At 35.9% G+C, this 19388-nt stretch overlaps 1 protein-coding gene across 2 annotated transcripts in view; it reads right to left on the bottom strand.

Moving 5' to 3' along the window:
• LOC145248304 (uncharacterized) overlaps positions 1–19388 on the bottom strand; it is a 936478-nt gene that overhangs the window by 888289 nt on the left and 28801 nt on the right. For both annotated transcript variants that reach the window (XM_080110193.1, XM_080110194.1), the window contains exon 3: positions 7968–8115. In XM_080110193.1, coding sequence (XP_079966319.1) covers positions 7968–8115 — 148 coding nt within the window. The remainder of the gene's footprint in view (positions 1–7967; positions 8116–19388) is intronic.

The following is a 19388-nucleotide window of genomic DNA, read 5'->3' as shown; positions in this document are numbered from 1 at the left end:
GCTATTTTCAGATATTGAAAGTCTAAGCATATATTAATATGCTTAGACTTTCAATATCTGAAAATAGCTTCTTCAGAGCTAGAATTTGTTATTATTATTATTATTATTATTATTATAATGATGATGATGATGATGATGATGATGGTGATGATGATGATGATGATGATGATGATGATGATGATGATGATGATGATGATGATGATGATGATGATGATGATGATTGAATGAATGAATGAATGAATGAATGAATGAATGAATGTTTTTCATTTTAAAATTGAATCATATTTGGTTTGAATTTTTATTATGAATAGAATTAACGGTTCAAGGTGGGTGTCGCATTTGCTCACACTCGATCAATTATTGACAATTCAGAGCAATTTTTGTAACAATTTCAACACAATAAAATGATTTTGCATCAATGTGTAACAATGGATGAAACACGGATCCACCACTTCATACTGAGTGGACAGCAAAGACGCAAGCAACAACAGGATAGATTTGGAATGTGCAAAATATTTTGTTTATCGATTACCCTGAGAAAAGAACTCTCAATAATGGATATTATATAGCAGTATTGGTACATTTGAAGGAAGAAATTGACGAAAAACGGCCACAAATGAAAAAGAGAGAAGTACTCTTTCACCAAGTTAACACACCATCTCACAAGTTAATGACGGCAAAACTACATGAGTTGCACTTCAAGTTGCTTCTGCATCTTAAAGTATACTCAAGATTTGCCCCTTTAATTACTTACTAGGTACGTGCAAAATGAATACCCATGCTCAAAATGTATAAACATTTTGACCTTTCCCTTTACTTAAAAATTCACCAAAAATCAGGAAATTAACCAATTTTAATGAAATTTTCAGTATTTATCAAATAATGATCATGGAATATAATGAACACATTATTTTTACTTAAATCTTAGTGGAAATGTATTATTTTGTAGAAACAAAAACCACCTTTATTAAAGTTATGGTTTTCAGTAGTAAAAAAAATGCATGAATTTAATTTTTGCTTTTTTTATGAAAATAAAACATCGTAAACTGTAACAATTTTTTTAATTTAATTTTTACAGGAACATTGCGAAAAAAAAGCCCCTAAAGTCCGTATTAATGAATTCTATATAACTCAAAGAAAAGTTGATTTCTCGAACTACGGATATTATCATTGAATTAAGCATTGTTCATTTAATATTTTCACACAAAAAAATCATAATTGCAAAAAATGTTTCTACTTTTTTTTTTAATTACAGGTTTTGCATAATTTTTATATGTAAGATTCTAATATTTTTATTGCTTGAATGAACGTGAAACTTTTGACGTAACATAATTTTTATATAATCTTGAAAAATAATGTTTTTTCGTTTTTACTTTAAAAGCAGGAACATAGAAAAATAATTAAATTAAAAAATGGTAAAAATTAGACAAACGTTCACGATACAGAATGTACAGATGTACGGCTGGATAAAATAAAGAAAACCAGCACTCCTACCTCCCTTTAACTACCTGACGTCATTTCGATTTTGGGCTTCCGTATAATCCATGTTTACACAATTTCGGTTTTGTTGTGATTCTGCAAAGACAGAATTTTTTTGCATTTGGGAGCTAATTAAGCTATTTTTGTACAATCAAGGTGTTTTCTTTGTCTTTTTTTTTCTCTTTTTTTAATTCAATATCTTAAGACGTTAATTTACTAATTATCTTTGAAATAGACACAGAAAACTAATATTTATCTTTCAAATGATTATTAAAATAAATTTATTTAACTTCAAAATTTAGCTGCATTTATTTGCTCGCCATGTTGCCGTGAAAAGTTTTCATTATATATATATATATTTTTTTTTTACACGTATACAAATATTTTTTTTCCTTTTGGAACTCCAATCTCTGGTCCCCCCTCGCCAATCTTTCACGAAAAACACCCGTCTAGCTGAATCCACTGTGAAAAATTTCCCCCACTCTATATCTGTGCCTAAATCAAAACGTGGATTCCATGAACAAAGCTTCTTTCTTAGAACTGCACGCCTGTGGAACTCTGTTCCGTCTTCCTGCTTCCCACCGGACTACAACTTGGATGTCTTCAAGTCCAACGTTAGCAAATTCCTAATGAACCGCCCCCTTAAGTAAACACTTCATCAAATCTCCACACTAACGTAATGTACTTGCAATAACCCTTATCCCTGAGTGGCTTCCGGGCCTTGATAAGTGGTGATCACTGTGTAAAAAAAAAAAAAAAAAATTAAGTTTAGTCTTTTAAATACAATTAAAAAGTAGTCGGAAACCTACAAAAAATTGTGAGAAACTGGCTTTCAAAACTACGTCCCCCTCTCTTTATTCTGCTATTTATGTCCGTACCTGCTACTTACTGTTAAAGAATGCTGCAGAGAATGGGTTTTGATTCCAATGAAGAAGTGATATTTGAAAATAAGATTTATTTTGAAGCCAAAGATAAATTGTTCTACGAAACAAGGCATTGAACTGTTAGAAGTATCGGAATCAGTGTATCACCCTAGACATGTTGGGGAATAAAGTCAAATTTTGACAAAAATGTATTTTTTTTTTTTTTTTTTTGTTAGCTAGGCACAGAACTTATTTGATAAGGGATCATCTTATACAAAAAAACAAAACAAAAACAAAATGACCAGATGTACTATGGTGGCTAAATCGTGAATTGATCCAAACAAACGCTAAAAAGCAAATGGTTCTAATAGCTTATATTCTTCCTTTTCCTGTTTCATTTTGATTCGCTCTTTTTTTCACTATCAAAAATTAGCCAGTTTTCACAAGAACATGTTAACTTAAAGTATTTCTAACCAATAAGAATCATTTCAAACCTCAAAAGGTAATAAGTCTATGTGGAAATAATAAGCTGACACAAACTTAGAAACTCCTTTAAAAATGAGAAAATAACCAGCTAGCCACATCAAACAGGATTCCACAAAGGAGGAAGGAGCAAAGCAGAAAGGAGTCAATGACTCACATACCAGCCTTTTTCATCTCATGCACACATTCTTACACACTCGCAACAGTCAGGAAAACAAAAACAAATTGCTACTCACAGCTATACACACATTAACAAGAACAAGGTAAATCAACATATATACACAGTGCCACGCTGCCAAATACTCGCATATGTATATTGCTTACATATGCAGATTAATCACATACAAACATATTGACTTGTGACTACTTACTAAACTTTTGTTATCCAAATATAAGTTTGTGTAAATGAACATCATTGAAAGTAACTTTTATATTATTATCTCGCGTATAAAAATGCTATCTATAAAACTTCGTTTTTCTCCATTTTTCATTTACAAACCTCTGTTTATGTATTAGTTAACCCTTATTAACTGGTGACCGTTCTATCCTTCTACTGTTTCGTTTATTTCTCATTTATTTATTATGTATGTCTGTCCGTATATAGCTTTCATTTTCTTTCTCCGCTGTGATGAAAACAATCAAGTGTTAACTGTTCTATACTTCCAAGTAACAATGGGTTAAATTCGACACACTGCTGTCAAAATTTACTACCCAAAATTCGACACTGCTGCCAAAAATTCGTTACTCTAAAACTTGCTACTCCTAAACTCGACACTCTGCTGTCAAAAACTCTCAACTCCAAAACACGATGCACTGTTGACAAGACTCCAACGTTCAAATCAAAAATCAAGTCAGATTATCTTATTTCGGAAGTTCCTCATTTGCATAATAGGTGATAATATCGCAAGCATATAAAGAGAAAAAACGTCAATTTTATTTTCTTCGGGTTTTTTTACTGCACAGAACCCTACAGGCTGCAAAAAAACAGATTTGTACCAATTTGTAAGATGTTTAACCACAGAGGAGTAACTTATCTTGCCTTTGGTAACATTTTAGACCACATCCTCGAAAACATGACTTTTATACCCAGTTTATATTAATTGTTGGTGTGGTTCTTAGCAATACACAAAGACACTATCATCATTCAAAATGTCTTTACCAAAGCCATGGAACACGCCACAGTACAAGAAAAAGTGGAGGAACTTCAAAATCAAGTTCAAAATCAAATTAATTGAAGTTTTTTAAAAAATGTTCATGATATGTTAGAATGTTGGCTTGATACAGATTCTAGAACAGATGTTAACAAACAAACAAAAAACGAACCACCAAAAAAACTCTGATTCAAAAGAAAATTTAAAAAAAACTTTTGAATAAAAAAAGTTGTTTTTTTTTTAAGCAACGCGTGTCAATGCTGCAATGGTCCATCATACCTGCCTACAGTTTGCAGAAGGGATTGGCAAATTGATAAAACGAGGTTTGACCCTCAATTTCCCTGAAACAGCTGTGTAGAAAAGGTGCATAACAAATGTTCTTTCACATTTTTTAAAATCTGTTTCAGAAATGGAAATACGTTAACATTCATCATTGTATTCAGACGCTTTGCATCTTTTTTTTTTTTTTGCTTTTCTATTACTGCTGTAGTCATGAAACCTTCAAAGCAAAAATACAAACCAAAATAAGAAATCCAGATAAAACAAAATCAATGTCAAGTCTTCATAGCCTCGCGTTTGTCCAAATAAAATCCATGTTTTAATTGAGACAGTCTTTCTTTCTTTCTTTTTTTTAATTCTTATCGACTCAAAATAAAACATATTGCCACTTGGACGTAAGAGGCAACTATTTGGGACCATGTCTACAAAGACACGATGTAGGGAGTTCAGCAGCTAGATGTCTGTTCATATTACATTAAAACTTCTACACATTAGTAAAGTCTGGGAAGCAGGAAACAGGGAGGGAATTCCAAAGTCTAGCTGTTAGGAGGGAATAAATTTTCAGAGTGGAAAGCTTTCTGGTATCTAGGAATCTCAACAGTGAAGGAGTATGATTTTGCTGCTTGTCAAATTATTCAATATTTTTACATTTAGGAAGCTCAAGTGCTAAGGGTTCGTCAGAATGCATTTCATTAAATTACTTGTAAAACAGGCACAGAGATGCAATATTCTGGCGATGGGACAGGGGTTGGTGTTTATTTAACAGTGCAGAACCTATTAGATTGGAGACTCCTTTTTTGGACCCTGTTCAGGAAGGAGAAACTAATGCTGAATGCACCAGTCAAGTTGTAGCAGTAATACAGGATACTGTCAGGAATGAGTGGTTTTCTAACATGATAGAGATTTCTTTGCAGCAACCTTGGCAATGCCTTCAATGTATTTGCTCCATTTTATGTTGCCTGTGTATATTAAGTCAAAGAGTTTGAGAGAGGAGCTCTCAAGTAGGGTGTTATTAGACATGACAACCGGTGATTGTGAAGGTTTCTTGCAATTGTCAAAGGAAAGAAGCTTAGTCTTAGTAGCATTAAATGTTCCTATTTACTTGTCTTCCTACAAGGGCAAAGTTAGACACAAGGCCGGCTTTCAATGTGGGGAACATCCAGCTCCCTAAATAGAGGGAACTCTGGATTGGAACAAAAATAAAAATTGACTAATCTACAAGGATTTCTACTTCATTGCTTGAAGTCAGAATAGATTAAGCATAGCATCAGAACAGATACTACTCTTTGTTTCTCTTCGAAAGGCCAAGTAGTAGCATTAAATGATACCATTCATTTTCATCCCCATTCCACTACGGACTGAAGATCGTTTTCTAACATCTTGCCTATTGCTTTGAATATGTGTGCATTGGTTTTAAGCATCTCAACTCATATGAGAGATTGCTAACTCACTTGCACTTGAATAGGTTCCACTGGCTCCATCCATCTGTTCTACTGCGTTCCTCATAAAAGTTGGCTAAATTCGACGATTGGATGACTTCTGACTGTTGGATATGGAGCCGTGGCAGTGCTGATAAAAGCAGAGGTGTGCACACATACACATTCCAGATGAATTTTTATCTACATTATTGTGTCTTATAATATGACCGGAATTGTAATTATCACCAAGAACAAGGAAATGTTTACATTCCAGATTGAGAGGTTATGAATTGCACAATGCAAAGTAAAAAGAGGAATGTAATATCTTGATATTTATATTCCAGGAATATGATTTGATAACACAGAATATAAACAACTGAAAAGAGAGAGAGAGAGAGAGAGAGAGAGAAAGAGAGAGAAAGAGAGAGAGAACAGAGTACCGACAGCCGTCAAGCATGAATGACATTTTTCCATTATCGTGATACACACACAAACCAACCCCTATAAAAACACTCTCTCTCTCTCTCTCTCTCTCTCTCTCTCTCTCTCTCTCTCTCTCTGTCGATGGGCAAAAGTTAATTGTAAATAAACTTCTATGTTGATAAATTCGTCTTTGTGTTGATTTTGGGAATAATGACAAGGTGTATATATGATTTAAGCAAACATTTGAAAAGTGCAAGCTATTAAATTATATATATATATTCAACAATGCAACGGACCTCGTTAACCACTCACTGTTCCAACAGCAGACTTCATAGATTTAAGGGCCCTAATTCGATTCCAAGTTAGCATAATTGTCATCATACAAGTTTTTCATAATCCACCATATCGATTTTTTCTAACTCTATAGGGGAAGCTGGAGCAATTCCTTGTAAGTGAACTTTCCTGGTTGACAGTGAAGGGCATGATCCAGTGTTGTTTCAAAGAAAGTACTGCCATCGGACCTGAAAGATGTAATGCAGGCAGTAGTGATCTAGGCTTCTAATCGCCGAGTGTCTTCCTCTCTCATTGGTCAGGACTCCCTGCAATAAAAGAGGGTTGTTTGTTCCAGTACTTGGTGGATCCCTACTTTGGTGCTGTGCCTTATTTCAGATCTTGACCAGAGCTAGAAATTGAATTGGAAGAAGGCATGACATGCAAGTGTCTGTTTGTTTGTATTCTAATAAATACTGATTGCAGGGGAAGACAACTCGTAACGACGGACGACTTTACAAAAAGAAACTTGTGCTTTGCACTATTCCTGAGACTGGGTGCAAGATGATTCAAACACAACCTCAGTGATAACAAACGCCCACGTCAGTCAAAGCATAGATAACTTGTGTGATAGAAAAGGAGACATTCACTGTTAGGACAATAAAACTACAATCAAGGCGAAATAACCCCTTTTCTTTTTCTAGATAGACTTACCTCCTCCCTTTTACCTTTGTTATGTGAGTTCTCATGTGGAGATGTGAGAACGGCATAAGACACACACCGGCAGTCGCCAATGAAAGGATTACTTTGAATTTGGTTAAATGAAGATGGAAAGATATTATTTCTGTCCATGATAGTTGTGATACACAAACTCAAAAAATATCGGACTACGACTGATAGATGTATCATTCTGTGTTGCCTCCTTGTAAATAAAATGTCTACGTCAAGTCAACTGTGAGCATTCACTATTCCAAACATCCGGGACAGTGAGGAAACGTGTCAGGATATACAAATAAATTGTTTCGCATGATGAATGTAAAAATCTTGAACAGAAAATCAGATAATTTGAATTATTTGTATTCAAGTTCAATAAAAAGAGGAATAATTTGTCATAAAGTTTCTGAACTTGATGCTTTTATATTAGAGTTTGAAAAAATGTATTTTTTTTTAGTCTATGTGTGTTCAAGTCTCATGTGAAAAGTTGTTACTACTTTTCCTGTTTGCTGCCAGTTGGGTGAGTTTTCTTTATTAAATCGAGTTTTATTTTTATCCTCACTATTATGACAAAACTTCAGAAAGAACTTTGGATTTTTGTGCATCCTGGACGCGTCCTTGGGTAAGGTTCTAGATCAGTACCCAAAACGTATATTGTTGTGGTGTGTCCACCCTACGGATAATAATAAACTATAACTTTGTCTCACAGCGTCATGCACAGATGGCAGTCGGACTGATGTATAACCACACGCTTTATTTGTTGTATTTACTTTTTTATTAAATATATTTTGTTTTGTATCTTTCTTCTGTATCCTTACAAGACCACAATATATACAATAGTTGATATTAAAATAAAATACATAATAACATGATTATATTATTTTTACCTGAGGCTTTCTTGAGAATCAATATCTGTACTAAGACCACTTTTGTGTTGTCCTTGCTCTGAATCACCATCAAGTGGTGAGAAGGGTTCGGAATAATTAGGGAATGACTTGAGGAGATTACAGATCGTAGGACTTGTAATGATCACACCTGAAAGATATTAAAAAATTCAAATGTCAAAATACTATTCATGTCTCTTTAGAGATCACTTATTCAAATTCACAATCTTATTTAAACTTTTAATAATAAAACAAATATATAATCAGTAATTGTTGTGGTGTCCACCCTGCAGATAACAATGAACTTTTAGACTTATTTATAAGTTTTTATAAGACTGGAGAATATATCTCTCAGCGTTAGCACACAAATTATGTGCAAGTCATGCATACGTAGCAGTCGAACTGACATATAACCACACTATTTATGGTATTTGTTTCTTTTGTTTGTTCAATATATTTTGTTTCCACTAATTATTGAGATGCATTTTTCTAACAGGACCGTAACAATAATGTAAATAAATATAAAAGTATTATAGTTTCTCTTACTTTCATAGTAAGTACATTAGTGCACAGGTAACATGCAACATTTGTAACATTTGTAACATTTGCAACATTTGTAACATTTTTAACATTTGCAATATTTGCAACATCTGTAACATTTGCAACATTTGTAACATTTGCAACACTTGTACTATTTTCAACATTTGCGACATTTGTAACATTTGTAATATCTGTAACATTTGTAATATCTGTAACGTTTGTAACATTCGCAAAATTTGTTACATTTCCAACATTTATAACATTTGTAACATTTGCAACATTTGTAACATTTTAAACATTTGTAACAACTTGAGATGTTATATACTGTAACTATCTATCTAACCCCAACATTTTATAATTAGTATAAGTTAAAATAATACTTTCGATTTCTCCATGGTCTCCAGATTCTCAGGAGTGTGGAGACTTGCTCTGAATTTAAAGTCAGTCCGAAGCCAATACAACCGAAGACGGTCAATTTTGAAGGAGATCGATTTTTATTTCCTTTTTTCTCTTTTTTTCATGGGTTAAAAAAATAATTCACTTATCCATTCTCTCTGTATTTCGTCTCTCAACCCATCTTCCGATTTTTTCTACAAATTTTTCCAACCCCAACATAAAAAGTTCGAAAAAAAAAGAGAAACTTAAACACTGTTCCATAACTTCTAGCACGGACACCTACTATCAGGTTTCCTTTTCGAATATTACGAGTCTGCATACTAACCATTCAGTGGTTGAAATCCACTTACAGGAGACCAAATTAGACCTATTTTTTGTGCCAATGTGAAAGGTTATCTATAGTTTTTTGTGACTGAGCAACAGAGACGTGCAGAGTGGGGTGCTAGGTGTGCCCAAACACCTGCCCCTTTTACTCCAGTTTTAAGAGCTCTTTTCAGAGGAATGTATTATAGACCTGTCCCCACCATTACTATATTTTGTGCCATTTTTGTTTTCACTTGAGCACCTGCCTGTAAAAGTTTTCACTGCCGAGCGATATTTTTTTTTCAGGAATTAATTTCTAGTTTAGTCACGTAAATTCTTGCGAGTTGAGAACAAACGACATCGAAGTTGTGTTTGCGTTTCTTTCGCGTCGAAACATTATTCTCTTCCACCACTCGCTCACTTCTTTTCTAATCGGCCATTGCATTGTTTTCTTTTCGCCCTCTTCACAACTGACAACAACCTCACGTACACAAGATCATGTGACTGTTCTGCAAAAATAGAAAAAGTCTTTTTATGCTGACACCTCGAACACTGATAATGCCTAAATTTGCATTCATCTTCTTATTTTCATATTATTTTTTGTATCCGACTATTGTTCCAGGTTCGAGTACCTTTTGCTGTTATTTTCCACACTGTTATTACAGTATGGTTTCATTACTAAACGTTACTCAAACATCATAAGCCTAACCCTCACAATGTTTTTTTTTTTACATGGGATCACCATTTATCAAGGCCCAGGGGCCATTCGAGGATAAGGGTTAATAGGTATACATCAGTCATTGTGATTTTAGCATAGTAAACATTAGTGTGAATTTTGTAACTTGGATTACTTAGGGGGACGGTTTAATAAGAACTTGTTCACGTTGGACTTGAAGATAATCAGATTGTAGTCAGCTGGAAAGCAGGCAAACGGAAAAGAGTTCCACAGGCGAGCAGTTCTAAGAAAGAAGCCCTGTTCATGGAATACGTTTAGGTGTAGGCACGGATAAAGAGTGTGGGAAATTGTTGATAGTGGTTTTGGCTAGACGAGTGTTTTTCGTGAAAGTCTGGCGAGGGTGGAGGGGCATAGATTGAAGTTCAGATGAACACCTACCATGAAAATAACGATAAAGCAGGGACAGGCTCGCTACGTCTCTTCGGTGGGAAAGAGGTTGCAGGGAAGAGAAAAGGGAACCCCCACTAAGCTACGAAGTCTATTTTATTTATATTATTTATTTATATCATGGACGGCTTTCTATGCGGTAGGGACATTTGCTGCCCCAAAGTTGGTCTACATGTGTTTAGCATAAATGTTTAGCACTGATAACACCATGTTCATATTAACGCTCTTTCTTTCTGTGTGCAACTTGCATTTCGGCCAATAAATATGGCAAAAAAAAAAAAAGCCGACCTTTATGATTGCCATTAACCTGGTGTTTGTGCTTTGGGAATGATTTATAATATGATAGGAATATCTCCAAAGAAGACCCTAAATGTTCTCTACACATTGCCCTTTATTATCCACATAGTAATGAAGCTACTATCCTTGAGCGTATCTCTGAGAAAATTAGTCATATCTTGCGTTTTTATCCTTCTGCAGCATTAATGTCTGTGGTGACTTTAATGTTCAATGTTAGATCGTTTGCTCATTCAAACAAGATGATGAAGGGAGATTCTGTCATGGTTTTTTTTCCTTGCTTACAATCTTACAATATGGCATGATCACGTGGATACACCGGCTCCCGCTGGATCACTGAAGTTAAGTAACGTTGAACCTGGTCAGTACTAAATGGGTGACCATTTGGGACTCACATGTGCTGTATGTGCTCTCCGCTTATCTCGGCATTGTTTCCAGTCGTCCTGGACTTCTTGCCACTGGACTCAAACAGTGCCGATTCAGGAGAGGTGTGATTGAAGACTACGCAATCTTTGCCTCACAATTACAGGGTGTATCCTTTGTCTTTCGAGACTGAAGTGTAGTATCTGTTCTTCAGATGCTGCATTTCAGTTTCTTGTTCTCTGTCAGTGGAGGAGAAATCCTTTAAGACTGAGACAATTTTTATTTTTGTTCCTTTTCTCCACGTTAAAAAACGACCCTGGTGTCTAACTCTGCCCCGTGGGGAGGCATTGTAAATAGGAACAGAGGCATTGATAAAAACAATCTAACAAAGATTGTTGACAAATCTACTCGTATATACTATCTTGACATTTTGTAAATCGTTTTGATTTTTTCTTGACAACTTGAATAATGCTAATTCACTGTCCTATCTCTGCTGGAATATTCTGATCATTCGCTTGTTGCAATTAAGTTCAAAACAAAATGTAATACTACCTTTCATGTATTAATACTCCATGGCTTACTGGGACAACCTCAGATTTTTTTTAAAACTCTTGTTCACCCAAACAGAGTATATTACTACTTGGAATGTGAGAGGCTACTATTTGGAATCGTGTCTTACGAAGGACTGTGAGGAGTTGAGCAGCAAAACATCTGTTCACATTACATTTAAACTTCTGCGGGTTAATACAGGATGACAAAAAAAAAACGGGCCCCAACTCTAATTAGGCCCCGTTTCTTAGTGCTTTGTCCGAATGAAATGAAACTTTGGTCATAACTAGTTTATTATATTCAAAACATCACATCAAAACACTAGGGTCTTTGGCCTTTTTTTCTCCGTTCTACAGCATATGTTCTAGATGGCCTCCATTTAGCTTTTGTTTTTTGTTGGGGTCACCCTGTACAGTAAGAGTAGCAGGAAACATGGAGGGAATTCTAAAGTCTAATAGTATGAGGGGAAAAAAAACTATTAGAGTAGAAAGCGACCTCAACAGTGAAGGGGTGAAATTTAGCTGCTTGTCAGGTTAAGCGGGAATATGTATGTTGAGAGGGCACAAGTGCTATAAGTTCATCAAAGTGCATTCCATTAAAGTACTTGTAAAACAGGCACGGGAATGCAACATTGCAGTGATGGGACAGAGGTTGGAGCTTGATCGATAGTGTGGGATCTATTAGATTTGAGACTCTTTGTTGAATCCTGTCTAAGAGTGATAAATGAGTGATAAATGTTCACCAAATGCGGTAATAATACTCCATGCATGAGAGTACTGTGGCTTTGTAAATATACAGAATACTCTCTGATGTAAATAATTTCCTAGCATGGTAGGAGCACCTCTTCTGTTCAGCAGATTCCTCATATCAGAAATTTTTCTGCATTCTATTTTTGAAAAGAATGTCACATCCGATTAATCTGATTGGTCAATCATTGTATTGAGAAATTTAAAAAGAAACAAAACAGCTAGTTGTGGTTTATCTCTGAATGTGCAAATGCCGTTGCTAAAAAAATGTCACTATTTCAATTGCGTTCAATGTAATAAACTTATTGAAACCAAAGTCATAACACTCACAAAAGGGTTATAGAAAACATCTTGAAAATGCTGCAAGTGACTGAACCAAACAAATTAAAAAACAAAAACGAAATCAATAACATCATTATATTTTCAAAACGGATCGATTAGAGGAACGCATCAGTTTTTCAGTTTAAACAAAAATGAAGAAGGGTTCGAAACTTATGAAGATGTAAAGGAAGAAAATATGATTGGACATTTATTTCTGGTTCAAGTCTCAAGGATTTCTTATTAATTCGACCCTACGTTATAATTTAAGGAGAGTAGAAAGTGAATCTTGGGTTTACTTTCGGCAGCTGTGTAACTCTTGCTTCTCTTATTTTGTCATTTAGTCCTCACATTCCATGAGCGATGTTTCTGACAAATTTACTGACATAAATACATTTGTTTTGCGTTGGCAAAAGTGTGTTAATTCTGATGTTGCTCATTTCGATCAATAAATTTTTGTTTGAACTGAGATATATTCATCTGAATTTAAAAGTTAAAAACCGCAAAAACTTTCTGATAGTTTAAGACCAGCGAGTCTTTATTTTTTTTTGGGGGGGGGTCGTTGATAATTCCTGGTGTTTTCTTCTGCTATGATCGGATGATTTCTGCTTCCAAATGGTCAACATTGTCTCAATCACGAGAGAAGCGAAAAAAAGAAACGATAAAACGAATGAGGCCATGGATTGACAAGTGAGGTAGCAGAAATCTACGCCATTATACATGCATTCCTCATGAATGTATGGATGATACCGCATGTGTGCGTACGTAAGTGTATCTGTTTGCAACTATTTGTAGTCGTACTTATAGGTGTATGTGTTTTATTTTTGTTTGTGCATGTGTCGTTCGTTTGTGGTACAATTTTCAATAATAGTTTCAAACATACACGTCATGATTTCGTCCATTTCATTTCGGTTGATTTTTTTTCACTTTGAAGCATTCTCATGTTCCTTAAGGAAACCTAGCTTTTGTTAGACATTTTTAAAATTTTGATTTCATTTATTTTTCTGATTTCTCAATGTTTCTTTTCATTATGGTTTTAGATATTTCATGTCCGCATATGTAATTTCGTTTTGTTTTTCCATTAATGGCCTTCGTCTGGCCTGCAATCCTTCATTATAACACGATCCATATGATCTCGTATGAGTTGCCGACCCCTGATATAAGACTTAGTGTTATTAACACTGTACAAAATGTAAATATGTAACATAGTGCGTGCAAAGTATCGTCAGCAGTGAAGGATGGCCAGTATACACAGAGATAGGGAGTAGCAGTAGCAGAAAAATGGGCAAATGCAAATTGGGAGGTGTGCGTGAGAAGAGGAAGGAGAAGAGGAAAAAGGAGAAAAAAAATGCAACATGTGTTCGGAAAAACAAAGCTGGCATCGAGGAGAACAGATGTGTAAAGACGCAGGCAAGGAATGTTCGGCATATGGCCGGCGTGATGTCAGAGAAAGAAAGTACGCGACAACGGAAATAGACGTGTGAATTCGCAGATGAGAATTGGCCGGCTATGCCCGGTGTGCGATGGGAAGAAGGAGAAATGCGTGCCATGCTAAAAGAGAGACTTTTTTTAAGTGGTACCGGAAAATAACTGTAATAAAAAAACAACAACTGTTAAAAAAAAAGTTAAAAAAAGAAAAAATGCCGACCCGGATTTTTATTTTATTTATTTCTATTCCTGTTTTGTTTGTTTGTCCAATTCCGGCGTAACGGTCACGTTACAATCAAAGAAAAGAAGAAGAAAAGGAGGATTGAAAAAAGTTACGTATTTTACGTATTATTTAAGACGACTTGTGCGCACTGAATAAAGCTGTGCGAGTTTTAGTTGTTTCAAAAAGCTAAAGAAGCTCCAAGTTCGTACGGAAAATTGAGATGAACTCACGTTCCTAAAATAATTGACCAAATCGATCACATGAGTGTCAGGTGGCGCAAATGTAATTGGTGTAGAAGACCCAAAAGTCTGTGGGCGTACAATGACCGCTCGATGAAGCTGGACAAACCAAGTGGACAAAGAAGGAGGGGTGTTGGGAGGATGGATTCGGCAGAAGCAGAATATATAAATGACACACCTTCATGAATATCTGCACAAGCAATGCATAAGAAACAGATGGATTGTTAATGTTTGTGTCTATTTATTATTATACTAAATCTGAGTTAATCAACGTTTGTATCCTTAAATTTTATTTTCCCTATATATATTTTAATCACACAAAATACATGTTAAAATATTCCTCAGTTTTGCTATTGAGCTATGTTAAAAAAAACTTTCATTTTAAATGCTTTAATTACGAGCCATAATTTTCAATTAATTCACCGATTGACATTTCTTATTATATTTCTCTCTCCCCCCCTCCTCTCTCTCTCTCTCTCTCTCACACACACACACACACACACACACACACACACTATTGGTCTCCCTCAGTGTATGTTGCATGATCCCCTATCGCTCTTATACAGTGTTTATCACCCTCGATTCCATTCTCTCTTTCTCTCTCTCTCTCTCTCTCTCTTTCTCTCTCTCTCTATCTCTCTCTCTCTCACACACACACACACTATTGGTCTCCCTCAGTGTATGTTGCATGATCCCCTATCGCTCTTATACACTGTTTATCACCCTCGATTCCATTCTCTCTCTCTCTCTCTCTCTCTCTCTCGCTGTTTATTACGTTTATTATGTAATAATCAAAGGTAATAAAACTAATTATAAAACTTGTGTGGTTTATAACAGCTTACTAATTTAAATATCTTTTGTTTAGAAGCTCAATACTGACTGGCACAAGTATAAAATTTATCTCCCAGCTTGACCAATCAGACGCCATTTCTCAATCGAGCTGAGCACGTGACCAAATAGATAAAAATGTTAAATCAAGTCTTTTAGCTGTCTTTTTCCTTCATTCTGTACTTGAATCCAGAACTGACAGTACACGGGCAACAGTGCCCCGTCGGGGGCCTGTTGCCATTAAAAGATGACTAATATCCATCACAACTTAACGAGCACGCGCGCACACACACACACACACACACACACACACACACAGAGTTAAACATTTTCAATTTTTTTCTAATGATATAAAAAGCAATAAACACTCTCTTTAATAACTTTTGATTAAGAAAATATGATTCATATAATTGAGCAGAGAAGTTTTGACATGATATTTCAGACCCATGCAATGCATAGTACTAAAACTGTTAACATTGGAACTCTTCTATATCAAAGACTCTCCCTTGCTCTACAAGAACTTTTAATATTCACGAACATTCTATTCTTTATATTGCTGTCTGGCTCCTATTGAAATGAACGGTTCTTGCCTTGAGGACGCTCCATGTTTAGACAAGCCTCTGGTCTCACCTTCACTCCTGATCTGAGGTGGAACACCTACATCAAATCCGTTGCCAAGGTCTCTTGAAAAATGATTGGATCATTCTACTGCTCCAGTAGATATCTCACTGTTGATGCAATTCTCTATCTGCATAAGAGCCAAGTACATCCAAGGATGGAGTACTGTAGCCACCATCTGAGTAGGAGCTGCTCGGAGCACACTATTCTACCTTGGCAACGTTAAAAACAGACTTTGTAATCTAGTAGACGATGCCCTTTTCTCTTCTCTGCAACCTCTTTCCCGCAAAAGAGACGTTGCGAGCCTGTCTCTGCTTTATTTACTATTTTCATGGCAAGTAGTTGACTGAGCTCCAATCTATGGTTCCTCCCATCGTCAAACATTCACACAAAACACTTATCTAGCTAAAATCACTATTAATAAATTCCCCAACTCTCTATCGGTGTCTAAACCTAAACATGGATTCTATGAACAAAGCTTTTTTCCTAGAAATGCCCGTCAGTCGAACTCTGTTCTGCTGGTTTGCTTTCCAGCTGACTACAATATCGTCATCTTCAAGGCCAATGTAAACAAGTTCTTATTGAACCGTCCTTGTAAATAATCTAATTATACCAGATTTCCAATACAAATGTTTATTACAAAACTGTCACAATGACACCAATGCACATATTAGCCCTTGCCTCGAATGGCCTCTGAGCCTTAACATATGGTAACCCCTATTTGTAAAAAAAAAATCATCTATTCCTAAACACATATAAAATATTTCTTGTGTGAATGTATATCTCTTAACTGTTCATTTGTTTTGTTCTTTTCGTTTAATATTTCCTGTCTTTTTACCAAAGCAAAATCCCAAAATGTAATCCTCTAAACTCCTATTAACTGGGAACTTGTCATAGGTTAAAACAATCAAATGTTAACTATTCTACACTTGCCTTAATAGATTGTTAACTATGCTTCGCTCCCAAGTAACAACTTTCAGTGTTAAATTTGATACACTTCTGTTAAAATTCACTACTCAAAATTCGACACACTGCTGCCAAAAACTCAACTTCAAAACTCAACACTTTGCTGTCAAAACTCTCAACTCAAAAACACTAGCACTGCTGGCAAAATTTGCTATTCCAACATCCAAATCCCAAATCAACCCAATCTCTGATAAGGTCGGCTGTTTACATCCAACCGGAAACGTTTAATTTGCAAATTATGTGACAATATCGGAAAGAGAAACGGCAGACCTTTTTTTCATTCTTTTTTTTATCTTTCTTTTTTTTTTCATTCTTTTTTTTTCATTCTTTTTTTTATCTTTCTTTTTTTTTTCTTCATTCTTTTTGTCTGCATGGATCTCTACAGGCTGCACAAAAATAGGTTAGAAACCAATTTTTAAAACGTTTCGGTTAAAAAGGACGATAGGAACCATTCTCTTTTATTTACAACCAAAGAGGAAAGATCGTAAGGCAAAAAAAAAAATCAAGATAGAGTGTCAAGATTGGGAGTTGGACGTCGGTGGGCACTGGAAGATACACGTCAGCAGACTGCTGAGCTGGACGTCAGTGGCTCTGGAAGGTGAGCGTCAGCAGGCTGCTGAGCTGGACGCCAGTAAGCACTGGTATGGGTAACCGGACGTTGACAGGCTCTAGAGTGGGTAGCCTGACATCGATTGGTACTGGAAAAGATAGTTTGACGGCTACAGGCACTGGAACGAGTAACCAGACGTTGACAGGCTCTGGAGTGGGTAGCTTGACGTCGACCAGCACTGGAAAGTTGCTGAGGGTTGCAAGAGTCGCTGGAGTGCAGACAGTGATTTGTTAAAGGTGGAAAAACATTAAGAGGTTAGCCCTGAAAAGTCTGTTTGTTTGTTGTGAAAAAACTTTCTGAGGTAAAAGGGTTGTTTGAACAACTGCTGCTGAGTCGCATCTGGGAATACTCCTTGCTACCCCACCGAAAGTCCTTTTTTTTTTTACTTGCTTCTCCACGAAGGTAGAGTTAGACATGAGGTCGGTTTTTAATGTTGGAGGAAACCAGCTCTCAAAAAAGGGTACTCTGGTCAATAACAAAAATAAATGTATCAGTCAAGGATGGAATAATGCTGCCATATCTGGGCAGGAGCTGCTAAAAACAGCCTATCCTGCCGTGACATGGCTTAGTGGGGGATCCCCTTTTCTCTACCCTGCAACCTCTCTCCCACAGAAGAGACGTTGCGAGCCTATCCTTGTTTTATCGTTATTTCCATGGCAGGTGCTCGTCTGAACTCCAATCTCTGGTCCCCCCTCGCCAATCTTTCACGAAAAACACCCGTCTAGCTGAATCCACTGTGAAAAATTTACCCCACTCTTTATCTGTACCTAAATCAAAACGTGGATTCCATGAACAAAGCTTCTTTCTTAGAACTGCACGCCTGTGGAACTCTGTTCCATCTGCCTGCTTCCCACCTGACTACAACTTGGATGTGTTCAAGTCCAACGTTAACAAATTCCTAATGAACCGTCCCCTTAAGTAAGTAAACACTTCATCAAATCTCCGCACTAACGTAATGTACTTACAATAACCCTTATCCCTGAGTGGCTTCCGGGCCTTGATAAGTGGTGACCACTGTGTAAAAAAAAAAGAAAAAATCTTGGTCCAAAGGCCAACTGTCCACTCAACAGCAGCGTGCCCAATACATGAATAAGTGACTAAAATTAATTTAAACTTGTATTAATAATAGTCAATGGTGTATTGGGTGTTAGTTGCTGTTATTTACAATTATTGCAGCTCGGAATTAAAGTCTTTTCTTTTTGTTTCATGGAGAACAGATTGAATTTGTGTGTTTTTCTTTCCTGTTCAAAACGAGAGAAGTTACTATTTTTAGCAGTTATGATGGCTGTCTGTCGCTAGATGGTGTATATGAGATTGTTTATAAATGCCCGATGTAGTAAATACACACCATGACACCACAGCTTGATATGGCTGCTAGTAGTAATATTATTTAATTCGTAAAGAGAGAGAGAGAGAAGGGAAGAGAGAAGTAAATATATTTCAGAGTAAAAAGGCTCATTTTTATCTTCTTTTTTTTTTTAATTTAACTGGCTTTGCAAATATACTTTTTCCTAATTCAAACAATTTAACCCGAGATGAATGTGTAACTCAACGGGTCTCATTTTTCTTTTCAAGTATACCATTAACATTTTGCTGATTTGTTATCTTTCTCGCTTGCTTGTCACTGTACACACTTTCACCGTACATGAATATTTTAGATGCTGTGTAAATGGGTAAATATCTATAATGTCAGGTCACTGGCGACTAAACTGGTTCCCCCACCAGCCTTGTTTGGTGAGGAGGGCGGCTAGTCTCCCTGAAGGATTAAAAACAAGACCTTCCAAAGGGCGAATGAACCCTTTTTCAGGGTCAACAGCCAACTAGCACCGTGTATATTTGCATGTATATATATATATATATATATATATATATATATATTT

This window comes from Euprymna scolopes, chromosome 26 (assembly GCF_053919585.1).
Source record: "Euprymna scolopes isolate OS-2025 chromosome 26, ASM5391958v1, whole genome shotgun sequence".
In the NCBI taxonomy this organism is placed as follows: Eukaryota; Metazoa; Mollusca; class Cephalopoda; order Sepiida; family Sepiolidae; genus Euprymna; species Euprymna scolopes.
Note: the sequence above shows the minus strand (reverse complement) of the source record. Positions and strands in the feature narration are given on the sequence as shown.